Genomic DNA, 12,323 nt, shown 5'->3' with positions numbered 1-12,323 from the left:
TGATAAAAGGATCTGATTAAAAACTACAATTTAGGCAGTGTCGTCAATCATAGTAGTGTAGGCGAACTGGACAAAAAAATTGTAGAAAAATGACTAAAATTTAAAAAAATCATTGCATTAATGCAATTTTAATGCATTAATTTAGTAAGCCTGCTCGTTGTAAGCCTGCACGCTCGCTTTATTCGCTCGAAATAAAAAGCTAAAAATTCAAACCGATTTTTTTCGACACTGGATTTTTTTTAAATTTTTTACAATGGTTCGAGTCACGAATGTAAGGGGCTTTAATATGATATATCGCTCAACCCAGTCCGATGATTATTGTGGTACCTGATTTTGCGTGAAAAAAAAACACCCGAATACAAATTTTCTCCCCATTTTCAATTATCGGAACAATATACGATTACTTTCAATCAAATAATAGTCGTGCTCGTGTTTGAATAAAGAGATCTGAGCACCATAAGAATCTAACTGAACATAAAAGTTGGTTAAATAATTCAGTAATTAGCCATTAGTTACGCAAAAAGATTTATCAGATTTCGGCAGTTTTTCACGAAAAACGATTGCAATAAAGTTTGCCATGTTTTAAACTCCAACAAATGGGAAAAAAACACAGCCAACAGACAGTTGGAAAAAAGTCAATGAACGCAAATAAACAGAAAAAAAATTGACCTACTTTTTTTGAAAAACTTTTATTTTCGAAAAAAAGATATATTTTCCTAAAGCTATTTGAATTTCTACAACAATCTATGATTGACACTTTTTTGATTGAAATAATCCAATTCGAGAAAACTGTATCAATAGGTATATCTTATATTTCGCTAGGAAACCTGAAAATTAATTTCCATTTTCAAACCTAGAAGTGTATGACGTTTTTCGTGACCTTTACATTTTTGATGTTTAGAAGAGTATGTTTTTGCTCTTTCACTCATGTTCTTTCACGACAAGGCATGATTGAAAAATGAATTATTAGAACGCATGAATGAAAAAATAAATTTGCTAAGTTTCGCGCACTTTTCCGGGCTCTTTCACAATTTTCTGGCATCTTTCCCTCCGCAACATACTCTTTAACAGTTAGAATATAGTTGAAGATGGCCTCGCGCAAAAGAGCCGCACTCGGGCACTTCGTGCCCTCAGGCCGGGCTCTTTTTCCCTCGGGCGAGTTTTAACAAAGGAAATGAAAAGAAACGTAAAAGAAATCAAAAGTCAAACCGCAAAAAAGTAAATATGAGCCGGAACAAATTTCCAAATTTCTCCGGAAAAAAATCATCGCGACCTATATATGAATCTGAACTACGATTATCGACTCTTAATACCAATGATGACCAACGGTGGCTTAAAATAATCAACAATGTTTAAATAATTAGATCAAAAACCGTGCAAAAACAACAGTCATTCGTACAAACTAAATTTCATGGTCAAATTATCAGTGCAATAAAACCAACCTGCGCAGATGACAAGACTGTTCCGTTCTATAATTTGAAAAAAAAAAACATAAAAATACTTGCAAAGTTACATTTCTGGGTCGGAATATTTCTAAAATTGGATGCTTATCAACTTCCGGCAACTACGCAGTCCCCCAAGAGTCCGGCTCTTCCGATTATAAGCCTAGAAAAATCCCGATTTTAATGCATTAATTTAGTAAGCCTGCTCGTTGTAAGCCTGCACGCTCGCTTTATTCGCTCGAAATAAAAAGCTAAAAATTCAAACCGATTTTTTTCGACACTGGATTTTTTTAAAATTTTTTACAATGGTTCGAGTCACGAATGTAAGGGGCTTTAATATGATATATCGCTCAACCCAGTCCGATGATTATTGTGGTACCTGATTTTGCGTGAAAAAAAACACCCGAATACAAATTTTCTCCCCATTTTCAATTATCGGAACAATATACGATTACTTTCAATCAAATAATAGTCGTGCTCGTGTTTGAATAAAGAGATCTGAGCACCATAAGAATCTAACTGAACATAAAAGTTGGTTAAATAATTCAGTAATTAGCCATTAGTTACGCAAAAAGATTTATCAGATTTCGGCAGTTTTTCACGAAAAACGATTGCAATAAAGTTTGCCATGTTTTAAACTCCAACAAATGGGAAAAAAACACAGCCAACAGACAGTTGGAAAAAAGTCAATGAACGCAAATAAACAGAAAAAAAATTGACCTACTTTTTTTGAAAAACTTTTATTTTCGAAAAAAAGATATATTTTCCTAAAGCTATTTGAATTTCTACAACAATCTATGATTGACACTTTTTTGATTGAAATAATCCAATTCGAGAAAACTGTATCAATAGGTATATCTTATATTTCGCTAGGAAACCTGAAAATTAATTTCCATTTTCAAACCTAGAAGTGTATGACGTTTTTCGTGACCTTTACATTTTTGATGTTTAGAAGAGTATGTTTTTGCTCTTTCACTCATGTTCTTTCACGACAAGGCATGATTGAAAAATGAATTATTAGAACGCATGAATGAAAAAATAAATTTGCTAAGTTTCGCGCACTTTTCCGGGCTCTTTCACAATTTTCTGGCATCTTTCCCTCCGCAACATACTCTTTAACAGTTAGAATATAGTTGAAGATGGCCTCGCGCAAAAGAGCCGCACTCGGGCACTTCGTGCCCTCAGGCCGGGCTCTTTTTCCCTCGGGCGAGTTTTAACAAAGGAAATGAAAAGAAACGTAAAAGAAATCAAAAGTCAAACCGCAAAAAAGTAAATATGAGCCGGAACAAATTTCCAAATTTCTCCGGAAAAAAATCATCGCGACCTATATATGAATCTGAACTACGATTATCGACTCTTAATACCAATGATGACCAACGGTGGCTTAAAATAATCAACAATGTTTAAATAATTAGATCAAAAACCGTGCAAAAACAACAGTCATTCGTACAAACTAAATTTCATGGTCAAATTATCAGTGCAATAAAACCAACCTGCGCAGATGACAAGACTGTTCCGTTCTATAATTTGAAAAAAAAAACATAAAAATACTTGCAAAGTTACATTTCTGGGTCGGAATATTTCTAAAATTGGATGCTTATCAACTTCCGGCAACTACGCAGTCCCCCAAGAGTCCGGCTCTTCCGATTATAAGCCTAGAAAAATCCCGACTAATTGACTGACTTGAGAAAATAGTTTTGTGGAAATCGGTGTGCATTTCAGACATTTAAGGCCAAAACTTACTTTAAAAACCGCCAATCTGTTGAAAGTTGTAGTAAAATTTTGATGTAAATTTGATTAAATTACAGCATTTGATAATTACAATTTTTTGCTGATAGACAATGAAAAAAAGTGAAGGTTGATATCCAGCGTTCGAGACCTGTCGGCAGAGACGGTAAGCTATTAAGTTCAAAATGTTTGAAAAGCCAGAAAACTGTCAACCTTACCAGTATCTTTTTATCGGACCAACACATTCAAAAATATTGAACAATCTGCACTACAAAATGCAACTACCTACTCATAGACAAATAGATTTACAAAAAAAATTGAAGTTCACCAACATTTTGACATTTTTGACATTATGTACTTACTAAATTATATTATTATTATTATTATGATACATATAATTTTTTCTGACCTTTTTTGGGTAGGAGTTTCAAAAAAGGTATGTCAAATTAAACTTTCGGCAAAAAATTAAATAAATTGACTTTTTGCAAATTGATATTAAATAAAACTTAAATAATACATTTCTGATAATACAGTTCCTGAAATATATCTTTTTGTGTAGTTTGCAATGAGTACCTGTTCTGTGCTAGTTTGAGACTCCTCTCCATCGACTTCATCTCCGACTCCTTCACCTGCAGTCTCCTTGCCATCTCCTTCTCACTCTTCTCGAGATTCTTACACCTCAAATCCAGCTGCAAGTTGTTCGTCCTCGTCTCTCCCAGTTCAACTAAACAGACAAGAAATGAAAGACGACTAAAAAGGCGATCCGGATACGGAAAAAAAGATGACACCCCCGCCACCAGGAAGGCCATGTGATACCAGCGAACCACTCTAAAAAATCACTGAGTGGCATTTCTATACCAAAAAAAAATATTCATAAAATCGAATAACTATTGCCTCAGATCTAAGAAACTTCATCTCCGATCTTAACACAAATCTAAAAGTATTAATCAGATAACAATCTGAGAACCCACACTTAGATGACTCCAGCTGATTTGTTAGATCACTGATCGTATTCCTTGCGATATTAAATGCTCTATTCTTCTCCCACAAATTATTCTCCGACGCTTTCAGTTGAGTCTGAAGAGAGGTCAACTTGTCATTTAACTCATACACAGTCTTCTGCTCTAAGTGGTTTAACTCAGACATAATTTCATTCGCGTAGTTCTTGTGCATGTCTGCCTCAGCCTCGAATGCAGTACTCTTCTCTCGTTCTTTGTTCACCTCGCGTTTAAGATCTAAAAGCAATGTCAGATCTCTGTAGGTAAGGCTATTTTTTTTACAATATCAATTATCCTTTGAGGAGCTTAAGTTGCCAAAACAGAGACCGCGGTTTAGGCTACATATGCGCGGATAATCGTAGAAAAAATCTCTAACCATCCGAAAAAGTAAAAAAAAACCTTACCCAAAAAGTTTCAACAATCAGGATCATTTCGAATCTAAGAGACAGCTGGTCGATTCTCTATACTCTTACCTCTCACGGTCTGCTTCTCTTGGTCGAGGTTCTTCTCCAACTGAGCACAGACCTCCCGCATGTGGTTCAATTCTCCACCTCCTATCTCTCGATTCTCCTCAGTCTAAGAAGACAAATAAACTCAAGATTAATATTAATATCTTATATTTACTAAAAATAGGACTAATGAACGAGCTCTTCAGCTCTTTAATTTACTGACAACCACTATATTATTATCTTTTATTCACTGGGGATAGGATTAACGTAACAGCTACTCTGCTCTTTATAGAGAACCAACATTGAGCACTTGGTTAAGAACTCCAGAATTACTTTTCTGAATTTTTTTTGGGCTGAGAATTACTGTCTCGACTGCAGCCAATTAACACGGAACATGGTGTGCCTCGAACCATCTACCTCTCGACTAAGAGGCGGAGACTCAGCAATGGATTCGCATTTCAGAAGATGCTAACATTATCAATCTTATTCTTTCTTTCAAATTTAAATGAAAAGTCTGAAAGTTGCTACATAATGCCCACTATATACGTATTCACTAGCAATGGAACTTTTCTGAGACCCACAATTAATTAACAAAAAGAGCTGTAGATCTTGTGAAGGTGGATTGAAGAGGTGCACCGTGCTAACTTAGCAGTGCACCTGCTGATTTTTGCTGATCGACTTGAAATTCCACTTGAAATCTATTCTGTAATTCGTGGCTAAAGTTGAACTAGTTTACCAACTTCATTGTATGCTGGCAATTTTATAGTCACGCCTCAATAAGCTGATTAGCTTTATGCTTGACCCTTAAAAACATATCCAACACAAACTATCAATCATTGTTTCTGCACATTTTTCAACTTTTCGAGTTTCTAAGAAAAAACCTAACCTTGAAACCCTTTCAAGCAAACATTTCTGATGAAACTAAATTAAAATTTTCATTAAAATAAAATAAATGATAAAACAGCTACATTGGTGCCTTCTCTTAGTTCATTCACACTTAAAACGCTGCACTGACCTCGTTTAATCTATAAGTCGCGTTCGGGTCCTCTCCAACTCCCCCTTTATTCGGGTGATGATCACTTCTCAATTTGTTCAACTCCCTGCTCAGTTTCTTCAGCTGGTCAGTGGCCTCTTCACACCTGCCGCTCTCTAGTCTCAATCTGGTATTTAGATCACACCCTACCACCTGTTGTTCACGCAACTCACTCTCCAACTGCTGCACTTTCTGCTCCAACCTGAAGTGCATAAAATCACTGTTATGTAAATCTCGTAACACAGAGGCAAAGTGGATATTCACACCACTAGCGATAGCAAAAAAAATGACACTGATGATTATAGTCGATCGAAGATTGGAAAAGAGTAATGAACGCAAGTAAAAATGAAAAAAAAAATACTGACTTTGTTGAAAAAATCTCGAAGATCAATTTTCGAATTTCAAAGAAAAATATCGATGACCTTTAAGCTCTTTGTATTACTAGAAGGATTTATGACTGCCGCTTTTCTGATAACATTAACCCAACTTGAGAAAACTGGATCAACAGGTAAAGTTTTTATTCCGCAGGAAATCTAAAAATTAAATTCCACTTTCAAAACTAGAAATCGTTCACGTTTTTTCGCGTCATCTCCACGTTCGTACTTGGAGCGTGCTATTTACAGCACTTTCAGCAGATGAACTTCAATTGCACTAAAAACATAAATACCTAAGTGCATTCATAAATGCATCAATATGTATGATTGCGCATCTGTAGTTATTAGAGACTTTTATGCATATTTTAGGACTATTCCTGAAAAAAAACAGCAAAACCTATATGAGAGTGTTCACCACGTTCATCACTCTTAAAGAAGGGCGAGTTAAAAGAAAAAAAAATTTCAAATGAAGAAGAAAGTATTCAAAAGTGTACCAAAAAGTTACAGAAATATCACACTCGGCCAGAAAGCTGACAAAAATTGGGACAAAATCAATAGAGGCGACAAATCAACTTATATCTAAAATTTTTTCAGCTGTAAAGCAAGAATCACTACAATATCTCTATAACAGTTGTTGAAATACAGCTAATATGTGCGCAACTTCGGTCGAAATGAAAATGCAGATGACCGAATTTCAGTCATCCTGTGAACAAAGTTGTTTACGGGGAAAAAATCTATTACCCGATTGCAATACCTATGCTTATCGCACGGATAAAAATATTACACACAAAATAAAAAACATTAAGCCGACTAAAAACAAAAAAAAACTATTTCAAAAAAGAAGTCAAAAACTTTATACCTACGAACCAAGTACTCAAATTTTACTTTTCAAGAAAACGAGCGTGTCAGCCTTTGCGAAAGAAAGCTTGCTTAATTTATCACTTCTCTCACCGACGTGAGATATATCAAGCTTCTTCGAATTGGGATCTCAGTTACCTTAGCCGGTTAGCAGTCCATTAGCTGGTTGCTGTGCAATTAACATAAAAAAAACTCTTTTTTTTCAATTTTTGATATGAGGGCGTCGGGTGAAGGCCTCTATACAACAGCTAATTAACTGGCGTCCTTAAAATTAATGGTTGTTTATTTGCTTAAAATGATTGCCTGGAACATCAATTTCAAAAAAAAGTCTGAAAACAAAATACCAGATAATATACTCATCGAAAACGCGGAAATCATATACAGTTTCGGTATTCTTCATTGCAGTTCGTAGCACCACTAATAGCTCCAATATTATATATCACTCAACTTCATATGTTCATTTGTGGTAAATGGAAAAAACACCAGAATCCTTTTTACTCCACAACTTCGGAACGAAAATTGAAAGGAAAAAGTCATAAAACTTATTCGTTTTTTTAACATTTGTACATAAAAATACATAAGCTAAAATCTCTGGTTGACATGCATTGGATGCATTATTTTGCTCAAAATTAAAAATTTTGCCTTCTCCAGGTAGTGGGGTCAAAATAAATTCTTACTCACCTTCAATATTTTGTGATATTAGTTAAACAGAAATATAACAGGAACTATTAAATAGCTGACACTAAATACTTATGTTAAGTCAAACATTCAGATCACTTGAAAGTCAAAGTCAAAATTGGATTAATATTTCCAGCTTGCCCTCGACTCGTATTATTAGAGTCTGCCTGTTTTAAAGCATCTAGTTTTTTCACAATAGCTTTTCTATCATGTCGGCAAAATGAAAATAGATAGACTAACTTTGCAACTATAGACGAATCTTGTGATCGACCTTTCGGTTCCTCTGAGCTTGACCCCTTTCTTGACCCCGAACTGCTCTTCGAGTTCAATCGTTTCTTCAGATCTTTCACCTCATTTATCAGAGAAACTCTATCTGCAACTCGAATTTGGGAGACTCCTTCTTGAATGACTTTTGTCAACCTTTCTACTCTTTTATTTAACTTTTCCAACTCTTCTCTACATTTTTTCAACTCAGTTGAGTTCGAAGATTTGGAGGAATGTGATTGGTTGATTTTATCTTCGAGTGTTCTGGCCTCGTTAGTGATCAGCTGTTGTTCGTGTATGAAGATATTCTGCACACATTTAAGAAGGTCTAGACGCCAATCATTCTTAGAGGTCATGTCGAGCGCCTAAAACGTCAGATAAAACATCTTTACCCTAATTAAACTATTCGCATTACCAATAAAAAAGCAGAACTCAGAAATATTGTGAGAGAAAAATTAAACCAGAAATCAGCTATGTCCGCTTAAGCTTATTTACCTGAGCAGATAGGTTGTTGCATTGGACGATAAAGTCCTTCAGCGACTGGTTAAGTTCCATCAATTCCATCTTCTCTGCATCTTTAAACCGATTCCTGGGGCCTCCTCTCTCCAAACCAGGGCCATGATTCCCGCCATCATCGACGTCCAATTCTATTTCATTCTCATCATTGAAACTGTGGTAGATTTCTTCAGACTCGTTTGATACGTTGATCTCTTCCGCATTTGCGTTTTGACCATCCGCTAAAACGATGTTTGAGCTATAAATTTGTGACTGCGAATCTTCATATGGCTTTTTAATGTTCCAAAAAACTAAATTTGAATATTAACAACAGGGTAACTATCAAAATTGAACAAAATTTGTGGCAAAAATATTTCAAATTATAAACTTTCTACCGAAAATCTAAGGTATTTACAAAGACATTTTTAAATACAAATTGTATAGTTAAGTACTAAATTGGCCATCGTATCATTTCACATGGCGCTTTCAAACAGGCTGCAAAGCCTTCAGCTTCCTTTCAAGTTCGGTGGTTGGCAAATAATGAATTATAAAATATCATCTTCGTAACAAACTAAACTTGACAACAACTTAATATTATTATAGTTAAACTGACCTTCGTTGCAGTCTGAAATTGGCGATAGGGTCGACTTGGTAGTTTCAGCAGGACGAGAAAATTGGGTGGAGTGTGATTTGGCATCCACAACTGGGGACTCTCCCAGACTGAGGCGATTCGGAGTCTGCAGCAGCAGCATCGTACTGTCGTCTCGCATTTTTTCTTTCGATGGCAGCTCTGAAATAATATGAACTTTTTAATCGCAATCGAATTTTTTAAGGACGGGTGATAAAAACGCTAGTATGATTTTAAGTTTATGATTCAATATATCTGTGTTTCCAACGAGATGGGTTGCAGCACATATTACCCTATTCCATCGTTCCCAAGTCCAAATCACTAGACAATTTAACCGAATTTAAAAAGAGTTTCAATCGGCGGAATGAAATCATATCTTCATCAAGGCTTTCATCGAAAAAAAACCTATGATAGAGAAAGGAAGCTTTCCAAAAATTTACACTTTTGTTTAGTTAATTGTTTTCAACCTATGTCGTCTTATCGAAATACAATAATTTCCATTCTATTTGTTCCGACTTTCGATACGAAAGTAACGGAATATTTGTGCTCGGGGTCGTTTTTTTTTCTTCCAAATTTCGACTTTTCAACTAGCAATTTTTGACCGATTTTTTTATATAATTCGAAAGGTATTGTTGTCCTGAGCCTAAATTTGAAAAGATATTTTACCTGTGATCATTTTTCGTAAAGTTATGAGGGTTTAAAGATTGTCATGTTGGCCATTTTGACCAATTTGGGACAATTAACGAGCAATATATAATTCGCGCTATTAACGCGTAAGCGGAGAATTTATCCGTATTAGAAATTAATCCAAATTGGTCGAACGAAGCTTATTTGCCATAATTGATTTGTTACAAGGAACGAAATCTATCCTTTTGTACTTTATATGGCGTTGGGGGGATAATTTTCACAAAAAAATTTCAAAATTTTTGAGAAAAAAAATTTTCATTTTGTTTTATTTCATTCAATTTTTTTTATGTTATTACTGCCCATAAACCTTAAAAGGCAGTCGGAACATTCAGGGCTTCACCCTGATACGAGCAGTCTTGTTCACATTTATTTTTTCCTTTTACATATGGAGAAAGAAAGAAATTTATTTCTCCTAATCATTTCAAAGTAAGACAAGACTGCTCGTATCAGGGCGAAGCCCTGAATGTTCCGACTGCCTTTTAAGGTCTATGGAGCATTAATAAAATGAAAAATTTCAATGTAATAGATAAAATAAAAAAAAATTTGAAAAAATTTGAGACTTTATGTAAAAACATCCCCCTACACGTCATATTAAGTACAAAGTGATATATTTTGCGCCTATTAACAAATCAATTATGGCATAAAAGCATCATTGAACCAATTTGGAACAATTTCTAAGACGGATTAAATCTCCGCTTACGCGTTAATAGCGCGAAATTTGTCGCGCGTTAATTGTCCCAAATTGGCCAAAATGGCAGTCTTCAAACCCCCGTAACTTTATGAAAAATGATCACAGCTAAAATATATTTTCAAATTCAAGCTCAGGACAACAATAGCTTTTGAATGATATAAAAAAATTCCGTCCAAAATGGCTAGTTAAAAAGTCGAAATTTGTCTGAAAAAAAAAACCACCCCGAGCACAAATATTCCGTTACGTTCGTATCGAAAGTCGGAACAAAAATTCAACAAAAATTACATCAAGAATTTACTCGCACCTTACTTTATGAAAAGAGACTCGAGGACAGACAACGGGAATAATTTCCACTTAACAGTCTGCCCTTAGTCTGTTTGATATGATTCTTCATTATATTGTCAAAAATTTGTTGGAGAGAGAAAATTATGTTTATTCAAACTTATTTAGCAAAAAGAAAGGACTCAAGAAAACTACCATTTGATGATGGCACTACCAGGCAAATCTGTAGTGAGCTTTCAAAAACAACCTCAAAACAAATTTAAAAATTTCTATATAATAGAGGTTTAACTAACAAATTGGCCATTTATTTTTTCCTTTTACATGCAAAAATAAATTAATAGAAAATAAGGTTAGGTAGCTAGGGTAATCAGCAGAATGAAATTTAAAAATTCCGCTTTTCCTGAAAAAACAGGAGTTTTGAATTGCGACATCGAACTTGCCAAAATACAATTCATACTTTGATTTAGTTAAGTTTTCCCAAAACGATGAGTAAAATATAACAGAGGTTAAACTAACAAATCGGCCATTTATTTTTATCTTATATATATGGCCAATTTGTTAGTTAAACCTCTATTGTATTTTTCTCATTGTTTTGGGTTATATGTAAATGGAAAACATTAATGATAAATGGATTGCAAAAAAACTCAAAATTTATAGCGTTTTATATATATATATCGCCCAACAAAAAATGAATCAAAAATAATTTACGTTTGAAACTAACCGATTGGAGACTGGAGAGCGAGATTGGGCGTGGGTGGGGGGATAGAGAGGGACCTTAGAGCCTGTTCGTACTGTGTCTTGATCTTCAGTCTCTCCTGCTCCACTTGGGCACACCGCTTCTCCAATGAGTCACACTCTCTCTTCAGAGACTCCGCTGCACTCTTCAAGTCACTCTTATCACTTGTCAGCTGCAGATTTGTCTCTTTCAACCCCTATACAACACACAAAAATACCCCTGTGATTTTTCTTCACATTACCCGAAAATGTTTGAAAAAAGTCAAAAATGGGGAAAAAAACATATTTTTTGGATTTTTAAAGTCCTCTCACGCTAATAAGGTATAAAAAATGGTGATAATTTTCTGTCTAGTATTGAACTAATCAGACCAAAATAGCAAACACAAATTAGGAAAAAGTCTAAGAATTTGAGGAAACCAAGAAAAAGAACAATTTTCAACTTTCGAACTTCAAAGAAAAAAATTTCTCCCTACAAAACTTTTATTAACGACGTTTTAACAGAAAATGAGATGAAAATAACAAAGTCAAAAATGATTTTTTTGAAAAAGTGAAATTAAATTTCGGAAACCGAATCTAGAAACGCAACCACCAGTACTAAATAAAATTTTACTTTTCACCACGCAACCACTTAGCCAACAATACAGCAGTAGACGCTCATTGAGCCACAAAAAAACTTCAAATGACACAATAAGTTGCCTAATCCGATAAAAATAAGGCGAAATGATTCAAGCCAAATGAACATTTTTAAAAAAAGAAAACATACTAAGCCAGGAATAGTAAATTGACAACTGGCAAATCAAAATTTTGCATGTAATAATTTGGAACACACTTAACTGAAGGTGTCCACACTAACTTTGCCAGAAATATTGAGTTGAAACATTTTTGAATGCAGTTTTTATGATTGTAGTGTTGTTTGAAACAAATAGCTTTTGTCGGCTTATCTAACAAGTTAAAATGTATCACCTGTGTAAACTGATTACT

At 34.6% G+C, this 12,323-nt stretch overlaps 1 protein-coding gene across 4 annotated transcripts in view; it reads right to left on the bottom strand.

Annotated features, from left to right (window-relative positions):
* Positions 1 to 12,323, bottom strand: part of LOC134840272 (A-kinase anchor protein 9-like) — a 45,705-nt gene that overhangs the window by 9,188 nt on the left and 24,194 nt on the right. For 2 of the 4 annotated variants that reach the window (XM_063856019.1, XM_063856022.1), the window contains 9 exons: positions 11,329 to 11,539; positions 8,933 to 9,109; positions 8,320 to 8,561; positions 7,801 to 8,189; positions 5,633 to 5,852; positions 4,642 to 4,744; positions 4,142 to 4,405; positions 3,744 to 3,894; positions 1,443 to 1,469 (listed from right to left, as the gene is read on the bottom strand). In XM_063856019.1, the coding sequence (XP_063712089.1) occupies positions 1,443 to 1,469; positions 3,744 to 3,894; positions 4,142 to 4,405; positions 4,642 to 4,744; positions 5,633 to 5,852; positions 7,801 to 8,189; positions 8,320 to 8,561; positions 8,933 to 9,109; positions 11,329 to 11,539 (1,784 nt within the window). Of the gene's footprint in view, positions 1 to 1,442; positions 1,470 to 2,935; positions 2,963 to 3,743; positions 3,895 to 4,141; positions 4,406 to 4,641; positions 4,745 to 5,632; positions 5,853 to 7,800; positions 8,190 to 8,319; positions 8,562 to 8,932; positions 9,110 to 11,328; positions 11,540 to 12,323 lie in introns of all 4 variants that reach the window. The other 2 variants (XM_063856020.1, XM_063856021.1) reach the window with 2 other exon arrangements.

This window comes from Symsagittifera roscoffensis, chromosome 2 (assembly GCF_963678635.1).
Source record: "Symsagittifera roscoffensis chromosome 2, txSymRosc1.1, whole genome shotgun sequence".
Lineage (NCBI taxonomy): Eukaryota > Metazoa > Xenacoelomorpha > Acoela > Convolutidae > Symsagittifera > Symsagittifera roscoffensis.
Note: the sequence above shows the minus strand (reverse complement) of the source record. Positions and strands in the feature narration are given on the sequence as shown.